The sequence below is a fragment of the Lepidochelys kempii genome, chromosome 10, assembly GCF_965140285.1.
Source record: "Lepidochelys kempii isolate rLepKem1 chromosome 10, rLepKem1.hap1, whole genome shotgun sequence".
NCBI classification, from domain to species: Eukaryota; Metazoa; Chordata; order Testudines; family Cheloniidae; genus Lepidochelys; species Lepidochelys kempii.
Genome location: NC_136389.1, coordinates 3,248,818 through 3,260,427, shown reverse-complemented (window position 1 = coordinate 3,260,427; position 11,610 = coordinate 3,248,818). Strand labels below are relative to the sequence as shown.

The window sequence follows — 11,610 nt, the reverse complement described above, 5'->3', positions numbered from 1 at the left end:
CTGAAGGTAAAATGTGGCCCCAAATGTAGGTTTAGTAAAAAAGCTTTACAGACTAATACGAATTTTAGAAAGAATTTCTTTTTTAATCCCAGTGGAAACAGGTTTTCGTTTTTTAAACCATTAATTGTGCCCTGCAACATTTGAGGCTTACACATTGCAGCACTGGGCTACTGCTTAAGAACCTGAAAGTGAAATTGGCTAGAATCCAAAAGTGAATATGAGTGACTGACAAATTAAAAAACTAGCATAAAATTGTGAAAAGTAAATTGGATTTTAGAAAATTAATTCAGTTTAATAACCTAGGCTCTTGCTGTATTTGTAACAGGCAAGGATGTTTGTACAATAAGAATAAGTAATTTATTTTTTTTACCTGGCAGTGTATGTTTAAGGCTGAAGTGTTTTTTCCAGGCTGGTAGCCCTATTGGAGGAATTTATATAGTACAACTCAGATGTAATCCAAATACAGTTCAGTGCTTTAATCCATTCTGAGGTGTGTTTCTCTGCACAACTGACAGGCTCAGGGTCAAGTTGTTGTGGTGATAAATCAAACATTTTTCATTTTTTATTCCCTTGATAGCTACCTGAAGATAATTTCTTAGATTGGCAGCTCTGCGCCCTCTTTATTAATAAACGAGATACTTTGCTGTGTAGAAAGACAACATTATTAAAATCAGGGATTTTTTTTATATAGCTCTAAAGATTGGACTTCCCAACATGGCAGAAATGACTTGGAGGGCTGCTTTGCATAATACAGCTTTTATATCTTGGGGCTGCAGTTGGACTTTCTAAAATTATGTTCTCTTTACTGAATAAATAATGTACACTGCAGCATAAATTTACATGGCACTTTACAACTCTGGATTAAGGTACTGAAGAGTGTGCAGTATAAAAGCTAAATCACCTCCCTTTTCTGAGCTGAATCATCTCAAGGGGCCTCCACTGCCTAACATCCTGGGTTGTCATCTACCCTTGTGCAAAATGACAGTAAAAATGCACTGTGCATTGTTTTTGCTCATGCGCCAATGACAACACAAGGTGAAAGGTCATGGAGAATCAACCCATTGATTTAGTATAAGCCAGGTTGGGCCTGCTTTTGACACAAATGAGAATACTGCCATGAGCAAGGCAAACAGGATTTCTCCTAAATTAGATGAGACAAACGTAGGACAGTGACCAGCAGTCAGATATGGAAGGGTGTGGGGACTATTAATCATGAGAAGAACAATGGGAAGATTCTTGGAGTAATTGGGTTTGAGGAGAGAGAGGATACCTGGCAGAGGAAGATGTGAAGACTGTTCCAGTTTTGGGGACAGCATGGTAGAGGGAGGGCATGAAGCTGAGAGTGAGAGGAGGAGATAAAGGACTCAGTCCTGCAAGAGCAGAGCACCTCCTTCCTGCCAGGGCATGAGGTTGTGGCTGCTCCTGGAATATGGCCAAAGAGCGCAAGCAGGTAGAAAGGCTGGGAAGAGGAGGGAAGGGGAGAATGCTGAAGCCGTCCTTCCTGCTGGTGTTGGTGTTGCTGCATACTCTTGGGTAATGGTGTAAGGAACGAGACTGAGCATTGCACTCGGCTCTGAATCACATTGGTCTCAAGTGGGCTTTTTTCAAAATGTAACAGTGATGAAATTGTACTGAGGCACGAGGTGAATGGACAGAAACACAGATAGGCTCCTGCTGTGTGCTTGAGACACCACAAGAAAGGCAGTTGCTTCTTTGGCACCATTTCTCATTCTGAAATAGAGTTGGTGTGATCCTTCAGTGCTATTTTGAAGCAGGAGCGTAAGGGGAGGAAATGTTATCGTGACTGAGAGGCAGAGAAGAAAATAAGTTGGAAGGGGTATAAATTGGTGATAGACCCTACACCAGTGCAGCACCAGCTCCTGAAGAATCAGGGTTGGGAATAAAGCCGTCTGCTGGAACAGATTTGAACCCATAGCCTTCCAGGCAAAAGAGGGCTCTGAACTGAGCCACAGGAGTAAAAGCTCACCGAAGGATAGGTCTGAAAACAGCTAAGCAATCCAGAGTCTCTGGTTGCTGTTTTCCTTTAAGGCTTTTCACGCATTATAATGGCATGTAATTTAAACAGAAACACTTTAGAAGTCAACTAATTAGCACTATCAGAGGCATCCCTCTGGAGTTCAAGAAAGATTGGTGCCCTCCTTTCTTTGCAGTAATGCTACAAGATAGTTTCCAGCTGGAACTACAGAGACAGTGTCTGCAGTTTTAGAAAAGGCAGGAGGCTTCCTTGCCTGGGTGTGGGGAGGCAGGGGACAGTCAAAAACGTCTCTTGAGCCACTGGGCAAAATAAAAAGCAAAACAGACCTTAAAAGCAGAATTGATGAACAAGGAAGACCTTATTATGTGGTAAACCCCCAACTCTGGGACAGAGAGTGCAAGAAGCTAGACAAGAGGAAAGCGTGAAAGGGGAGACAGGAGAGGCTTATCCCAGGTACAGTTCATGGGCAAATGGTCCACCTGGATACATATCCCTCAGCACTGAGGGAGGTGTAAAGTAACAGCAGGTGCACTGGCTGGTGTGTGGTTTGCATTTGTTTGGATCTGACTGTGTCCTGGGTGTGATCCTAGTCTGACTGTCATCTGCCTGAGGATCTGAAGAATCTTCCTTTTGTTCCTATCACACGCTTACCAATGGGAAAGGACCGGAATTTCTCTCGACATTTTCGGTATGTCTTACTGATCTCTCTCTCTCCATTTATAATGCATGATGTTAGATTTAATGAGGATGTCTCATAATCTTTGGCAGAGCAGACTAATGGGTCCCACCCCCACAAACAGTGTGAGGCTGATTTTACTAGTGCCTTCTGTTGTTGCCGTTTTATTAAACTATATTCTTTAAACATATGCTCTTGCGTATCATGTTGTGAAGCAGGGAGGTGAGAGTCCCTCTTGATTTAGCTCTGGGCTGATTGTAATGGGAATATTGTTGTGCATTATCAGAGAGATACGGAGAAATTGGAGGGAGTTAAAAGAAAAAACAATAATAAAAAATTCAGGGGGCTGGAGGGATTGGGGAAAGATTCAAAGAGCTGAATGCATCTGGTTTGGTTAAGCCAAGTACACAACAGAAGTCTGGGGCGTGTAATTGCTGAAGATGAGGAGGAATTATTTAGAATGACACATAATATAGGCATAACGGGATGAAACTAGGAAAGGGAAAAATTAGGCTGAATATCAGGGGGAAACATCCCAACGGTGAGATGTATCGGGCTGTGGAGCAGTTTCCCCAAGGGAAAGGATGGAAAGCTCCATTGTTTCGGATTCTTAGAACTAGACTGGTCGGAACTCTAGGAATGAAAATACTGACAAGCACCATCTTGCACTGTTAGGAAGCTGGACTGGATAATCTCATAGGGTTTTTTCCATCCCTAACCTCTCTGATTGAATCCTTATCTCCAGTGGAGGCGCCGTTCTTCGCTATAGAGTCAGCACTAATTGACTTGGAGCTCTGAACAAGCTTCAGGCTTCTCTGTTTGCTAACTGTGGTCAGTACTTGTTCCCAGTCTTTCATCTGAACCATACTGGAGGTCAGGACTGTGGAGTCTAAACTGCACTGAAAGTCTGCAGTTCAGAAACCATACCTGACACAGAAATCACAGCAGACTGGTTCTGGTTCATACATCATTAGTGCACACCTGTTTCTGGAAACCTCCAAAAAAAAAAAAAAGAAGTGTCTTTTTCAAGGTGCTGCACTGGGTAAGGGAATAGTGGGAAGGAAGGAAATATCTTGTCCCTGAAATACAATTGGAGCAATGGAATTTTCCTATATTAAGAGAGAGAAATCACTATAGCCTGTTTTGTGAGTTTTTAAAAGAGTGAGCGTGATACATTCACTGCAGATCCTTTGCTCATATTAATTAAACAAGGAGAAACAAGTGGTCCTTAGGTACTATGGTGACAGGGGTTTATAAAGATCCAGGTTAGATAAAAACGACAATTACTTTTAAAATAACACCGCCTTGTTACATGTGCGTTTGGCTCTGAAGCTGGGAACATGCATCCCACAGGTACACAGTACATATCTATAGCAGAGTGAGCTTTGTAAGAGGAGTCTGGGCGGACACAACCCTCTAAAGCCTTGTCTATCCTGAGAAATGTAACTGAGTTAGAACATGTTAACTAACATTTTTTAAATCGCACAATATGAAACGCAATTTTATCCTTCGTATGGACCAGTATGGTCATGTTTAAAAGTGTTTATCACACACTTACCTAACCAGTTTTAAACCTGACTGTCCTTGTTCACACCAAGGGAAAACTCATGTAATGTCAGTCTGGTTAAAACGTGTTAATTACCACGTGTTCTGACGATGTATATCCCACAAGGCCAAAGAGCTATGCTCTACGCTTGGGCACAGTGGCAGGACCCCAGCTGTGGGAGATACCTTACCGAAGAAGATGAGATGCGTCTAACCCTGACCATGTTCATATCTAGGTGCAACGTAAAGCCTTCTTCCAGTAACAGCAGCTTCCCTGGCCCAACCAACAATCAGGGAGATAGCTGGGGAGGCAGCGGAAGGCAAGAAGGAAAGCGAAAAGCCAAAACTACTCCCAGGCTTGCACAGGGAACAAAGGGAGAATATTGCCACTTAGGGCATGCTCAGTGCTGTGCTTAATTGTGGTACACAGCATAGTTACCACGGTGATGGGCACCTTACAGAAACCCAGGATAGATTGAAGAGTGAGCAAACTCGGGGGCCTGGATGCCCCTGCTGACTCTTTTTTTCATCCCATTGACCTGCACATATTGTGGTGGTTGCCACAGAGAAGCTGCATATCATCAGACTGGCCTTTCATGCTAGATTTACACAGCTGTACTCCAGCTTTGGGGGCGGGGGGTGTGAGTGAAGGGAGGGTTAGTTTCAAGCCCTTATATATTTTGGACTCTAAATACAAACATGGAAGCTATTACCTTCGTCTTTGTATAATCAGTCAGCAGTTTCCAGAACAGAGTATACAGTCAGCCTAGGGCGCTCGGGTCCTGAACCCTGGGCTCCCCTATCACTAGGTCATCTGCCCGGTTTGTGTTAAGAAAATGCAGAACATTTGGAGAGCCTGTATCAGTGAGCCACCCTGTTAGCAGCTGCTGGAGCCTTGTCTAAAGCTGCTGGCTAAATACTGTTGACACATGGGGTCAGGTGTAGCTCTTTAGACTTCACCCTGAATGTATGGGAGGTGGTAGTAGCCCTCGGGAAGAGGGGGTTAGGCTCTGGTTCCCACCAGAGTGGAAGGAAGTGTAACAGATTTTAGGCCTGAGGAAAGGAGCCCTAGAGGCTGCCAATCTGGGGTCAGGGAGTGTCATTTTGGAATTACTTTTTTTGTCAATGAAACCAGAACCAGGGCAAGGGTTTTCAACTCAAAAGTAAATGTGAAGAGCTGTTCAGGAGATGGATAGGGACGATACCAGCACCAGGGCTTGAGATTCCTATGAGCAGAATGGAATGGTATTTTATGTCATATAAAGATAATGCAGTGCAGGGCTTGGAGCAATGTTTCTGTATCACCAAAGTACTGCAGTAAGTTGATGCAATCTGGGGACATCTCTGCAGTTAAACCATTTGCTAGTCCTCACTGACCTTGTTCCACCATCCCATTTCAGACCTCAGAGCAGAACCTTAATGGGAGACATAAGCTGTCGCATCAATTTATTTTGCTACCGGAATGACTGCATTCTGCAGCACACAATGCATAGCCAGCTAGAGCATACCCAAGAAAGAGGCGATAACTAATAAGCATGATGACTAGTTGTGGAAGTTTGAAGTGATGACTCAGTGCAGATGAAAGCTAAATTGTTGAGCTGTCCTTTCAGATTTATGCCTGCTTAAGGTGAAATGCACGGAATGAGTTAAACACTGATTTCTGTGAAGAATGTTCCTTTAGCCAGCCTGCAGGGATACAGAGCATGGAAATACCTTATAATTAATCATTTATAAAATATTTTCTTCCTCCGTGAAATGCTCTTGATACTTCTTGATTCACCACTAGCATCCCAGAAGTGCATCATTCTGCAACAATGAAAATACTCTGGGTTACAAAGAGACCACTGGCATCTGTGATGTTGCTTTTTGGGAGAAGTTTAGTGAAGCAGGAAGCAGCCTGAGGATTTTACAGAGGACAAAAAGGTTTAAACAGACATATTTATGTGCTGAATGCCCAAATCAAGGTTCAATGGATGGGGAAAAGGGGGACTGCATGCCTCCCCAGGATTGGGTTAGTGGGAGGAGAGGGTGCTGAATGCCACCTTAGATTTGGTTAAAGAGGATGGAGTTGTGTTGAGTGCTCTGATGCCTGGCTAGTGGGATCATTCAGCATAGAAACCTGGACTCAACTCAGTTTTCATTGTTGCTTTAATTTGCGTTGGTCCTGATCTGAGAGTTGGCAGGGACAGAAACATTGCACATATACACTGGGTGATTTGAATGTTTTTCCAGTGCTCCCAGGTGTTGGCAGGGGCCTTCCAAGGTACCATCCTCTGCATTCCCATAGAATCACACTGATTAGCAATGGTGAAAGGCCTGTGGCTCCTAGTTCGGTGGGGCAGACGTCAGTTTAGTACCTTGAGACTTTTGTGCCATGCACTCTGGGCTCCTCCTTCCCAATATAATGCAGAGTCTCTGAGGCAGGTCCTTTGTGTCACCACCACTTGCCTAAGCAGATTTGCATTTGTCATTTCTACGTGTGCAGCACAGAGGGGTGTCTTTATTTACAATAGAGCCTGATTCTCCCCAGCCTGGCATCTTGCGTCACAAATTACTTCTGTGCAAAATGGGTGTATCCAGTGGTGAGTGAGCAGGGAATTCTCATTTGGTAGCATTTTTATAGCAGCTGCACAGGGCTAAGGGCAGCACAAGGTATAAGCCTCTGGGGAGTCAGGGCCCAAAAGCCATGGAAGCTGTCTCAGCATCTGGTGCAAGAGCAAGTTATGGTGCTGTCCTGTCACAGGTCCCTGGGAGGACCTTTGATATATGGAAGTGCTCTCTCGCGCTCTGTAATAAGATAAAGAACAAAGATTTAGAGAGCACATTCATCTGGGCTGGAGGTCCCCACAGAGATGACAGAACTCTCCTGCTGTGCCCCTGTCCCATTATGCATCGGGCATCATGGGATTCTTTGGGGACTGTCTCTGCTTCAGTTTTACTAAAGCCCTGTATAGCCAGAGGCTCAGGACATGAAGTGAGGCTAAAGAAGTGAATGTTTTATTTCCAGTCAATGTAGACCTTGTGTGTAATGAGAACAGGAGTACTTGTGGCACTTAGAGACTAACAAATTTATTAGAGCATAAGCTTTCGTAACAGAACACCACTAGCTGTCACCTTCAGCCCCCAACTAAAACCTCTCCAGCACATCATCAAAGATTTACAACCTATCCTGAAAAATGATCCCTCACTCTCACAGATCTTGGGAGACAGACCAGTCCTCACTGACAGACAGCCCCCCAACCTGAAGCAAATACTCTCCACCAACTCCAGCACACAACAAAAACACTAACCCAGGAACCTATCCTTGCAACAAAGCCCGATGCCAACTCTGTCCACATATTTATTCAAGTGACACCATCATAGGACCCAATCACATTAGCCACGCCATAAGGGGCTCGTTCACCTGCACATCTACCAATGTGATATATGCCATCATGTGCCAGTAATGCCCCTCTGCCATGTACATTGGCCAAACCAGACAGTCTCTACGCAAAAGAATAAATGGACACAAATCTGACATCAGGAATCATAACATTCAAAAACCGGTAGGAGAACACTTCAATCGCTCTGGCCACTCAGTAAAAGATTTAAGGGTGGCAATTTTTTAATTGAAAAGCTTCAAAAACAGACTCCAAGTAAATGGTATCTAGTTTGCATATTAATTCAAGCTGAGCTTGAATTAATATGCAAACTAGATACCATTTACTTGGGTTTAAACAGAGACTGGGAGTGGCTGGGTCATTACACATTTAATCTATTTCCCTAAAGTTAAGTATCCTCACACCTTCTTGTCAACTGTCTAAATGGGCCATCTTGATTATCACTACAGAAGTTTTTTTCTCCTGCTGATAATAGCTCATCTTAACTAATTAGCCTCTCACAAAAAGAAAAGGAGGACTTGTGGCACCTTAGAGACTAACCAATTTATTTGAGCATGAGCTCATCTGATGAAGTGAGCTGTAGCTCACGAAAGCTCATGCTCAAATAAATTGGTTAGTCTCTAAGGTGCCACAAGTCCTCCTTTTCTTTTTGCGAATACAGACTAACACGGCTGTTCCTCTGTAGCCTCTCACAGTTTGTATGGCGACTTCCAACTTATCTGTATGTATATATATTTCTTCTTACTATATGTTCCATTCTATGCATCCGATGAAGTGGGCTGTAACTCACAAAAGCTTATGTTCTAATAAATTTGTTAGTCTCTAAGGTGCGACAAGTACTCCTGTTCTTTTTGCGGATACAGACTAACACGGCTGCTACTCTGAAACCTGTGTATAATGAATTACCAAGCCAATCTAGGGACCCGTTTTAAGGAGTGGCTCTGAGCAGGCACAAGACACTCCACTTGTGACTTTTTTAGGACATTACAATGCCCTCTAATGGCAACCATAAAAGCCTGCTCCCTGCTGAATTGCACAACTTCTGTGAGACTCAGGCAGAATCAAGCCCAGAGCTAATCTGTGGGGAGCTGCTGTCCCTTTGCTGGGCTTTCCAATAAACTTAACAGATATACTCTGCTTTGATGTTGCAGGGTGTTTGTGATATAAGATGGAGTTTTTACTCAGCCACCCCAAATGTGAGTCTTGAGGCCGTTACTCATTGTAATTTACGATCCAGTCACTGGCGTTTTGCTAAGCTAGTGCATTATTGCTAACAAGGAGATTTAGTGCTCAAATGCTTCTTTAATTCAGTGGCCTAGCAACATGGATGCAAAAAGGAGAGCTGCATGGTATAACATATTGTAAGCAGGTGCACTTTTGGTGCAAGAGTGACTATGACTGTGCCAGCTGCACAGCCCATTGGGGGTGTTCCCAGACCAAAGAATCTGGGGAGCAACACTGGGCTTGGGCTTTGATCCAAAATATTGAAAAGGCTCATATTTAGAGATTAATCAGCTGGCATCTGATCTGTTCAGCATGCAGACAGATTTGATACCACCTGCTCCCTTTTGAGAATTACTAAGGGTTCAGATCACATAACCTTCAGAAACACCATTGCATTTTCCAAAATATAAGCTCTAGATGGGCAGAGAACAGTGTCTTCAACGCCAATAAATAGTGGGAGCTAAAGGGAGTCCTGGCACATTTTGCGCACACAGTGGATTTTGCTTTAGCTGGGGCACAGTCATCCCCGTAGCCAAATAATCCCACCTCAGTTAATTACATTCAGCAGGCTGAGGAACTCCTTTTGCATTTGGATCCAGTATTCACTTTGTGCCCTGCACCGTTGTGTAGTGTTACCGATCATTGCTAAACAGGTTTCAGAGTAGCAACCGTGTTAGTCTGTATTCGCAAATAGAAAAGGAGGACTTGTGGCACCTTAGAGACTAACCAATTTATTTGAGCATAAGCTTTCGTGAGCTTGCATCCAATGAAGTGAGCTGTAGCTCACGAAAGCTTATGCTTAAATAAATTGGTTAGTCTCTAAGGTGCCACAAGTCCTCCTTTTCCATTGCTAAACAGTTACATCCCCCAGATGCATTCCAGTGGTGAGTGATATGATTCTTGTGTAGACTATATAGTTACGAATGAAAGGCGCCCTGTGAGTAATTATTATTTAATGGTTTGTAAAGTGCTCTGAAGATGAAAAACACTTCATATGGTTTTAGAGAGACTATTATACCAGTTTTTTACCCTTCATTCTCGCTAACAACTCCTAATTCTTTAACACTGAATAAGTTAGCAGTGCAACACTTAGAATATCTTGTGATCATGTTTACAATACTAGCTGTAGTTTCCCTCTGTTGTGGTTTTCATTTAAAGAGTGTGGGCCAGCTCTCATCTGGTGTGAATTGGAATAGCCACACTGGCTTTGCCAGTTTACACCAATTGAGGTTCTGGCCCTCAAATTTGAACAGCAAAAAAAAAAAAGGGGGGGTGGTTACTTTGCATGCAGAGTCCAGCGTTTACCCTTGTGGGGAAACAAAGCACAATGTAGTGGTTAGGGACAGGACTGGGAGTTCTGTTCCTAATTCTGAGACCCGTTTGCTATCTGCACCTCAGCTTCCTCATCTGAGAAATAGGGATGGTGCTGTCCTACTCCCCAGGAGGGTTACAGTTAGTGCCAGGTGAGCTATATGTTGTCATCTTTTGAAAAAGGAATGTAATCCTCTCTTCTGTGTCACAGGGGTGGGTGGGGGGATGTGCTGATTTCCCAGCCCACAAAACACAGCAGTCAGGCAGCCTGCAGTCAGTTGTGGTCCCTTCTTCCCAGGGCCACCTTTATAAGAGCTTAGAGAGAATCCAAACAGAGCAAAACTGGCAATAGCAAAACAAAGACAGCAACTACATCCACTACTCCCCACATGCAGACCTGTAAGCAGCGCTCCAGTCGTGCTATCCAGCCTCCTAGGCAGCCCTTCCCTGCTCCCGCTAGACTGCTGCAGTAACCCTTGAGGGTCTGGGCTAGGCAGTGTCCTTGTATCATGTCACAGCCACTTATTCACAAACACACTGATTTTTAAGAATGTGTTAATTCTTTTTTTTTAAGCAATCACCAAATTTAACATGAACATATTTCAGTCTCAGGGGTGCTTGTAAGCAGTTTGTTGCTACTTATTATTAATGTAGGAACACTAGTTTTGAGTTCTGCTTTTCACTGGAGAGGGAGTTAAAGCCATCATTGTACTTGGTAGATGTGGGATTTAAAGCCCTCCCTCCTTCCACTACCCTGAATTCGTCCATTTTTTTTCCCCAAATCCCTTTTGATGAGTTGCCTAAATAAAGGGGGACAACACTCCTGGGAGCTTGATGCCTTTGACAAGTGTGGCTGCAAATGCTAAACATTCCTGCTGCAGCAGAGACACTCATTATTTTCTAAGCACAGTCAGGGATTGTTTTTCTTTTAAATATTTTAAAATAAATGTTAATGCTGGCAGAAGGGGCCAGATTGTTGCTTGGGATTTCGCTGCTTCTCCACAGAACGGGCATTGCACAGGCAACAGAACTGTAGCAGGAATTGGTGTTCACCACCAATGTGTGTTAAATTTGACCTGGAGGAACCACTCGATGGGTTAGAGAGTAATTTAGTCCCCATGGCCTAAACAGTCCCAGGGCTCTAGATTACCATCTAATGCCATTTGTAATGGGAGTTTAAGTGAATGGATGGCTGCATCCTCAGAACTGGCCTGACACCCACAAACTCATTTCACAGAAGGCACCAAACAGCAATCGGATGGTAATGACTTTTGGTCACCACTGTCCTGGGCTGATTACTTGATTCTACATCCCATCTCTGAACTATCCATTCAATCCCTCTCTTGATGTTCAGTCATTATTCCATCAGCTTCTTCTCTGCTTGATTTGTGTTCACTAATAGATGGCTGTCAGACAGTGAGCCAGATTCAACACCTGGATAAGAGGCCACAACTCCACTAATGTAATGGAGCTGGGTC

General features: G+C 43.7%; 1 protein-coding gene across 4 annotated transcripts in view; it reads left to right on the top strand.

Annotated features, from left to right (window-relative positions):
- Positions 1-2,210: 2,210 nt before the first annotated feature.
- GRID2IP (Grid2 interacting protein) overlaps positions 2,211-11,610 on the top strand; it is a 52,743-nt gene continuing 43,343 nt past the window's right edge. For all 4 annotated transcript variants that reach the window (XM_078854514.1, XM_078854512.1, XM_078854513.1 and 1 more), the window contains exon 1: positions 2,211-2,684. In XM_078854514.1, coding sequence (XP_078710640.1) covers positions 2,650-2,684 — 35 coding nt within the window. In that variant the 5' untranslated portion in view covers positions 2,211-2,649. The remainder of the gene's footprint in view (positions 2,685-11,610) is intronic.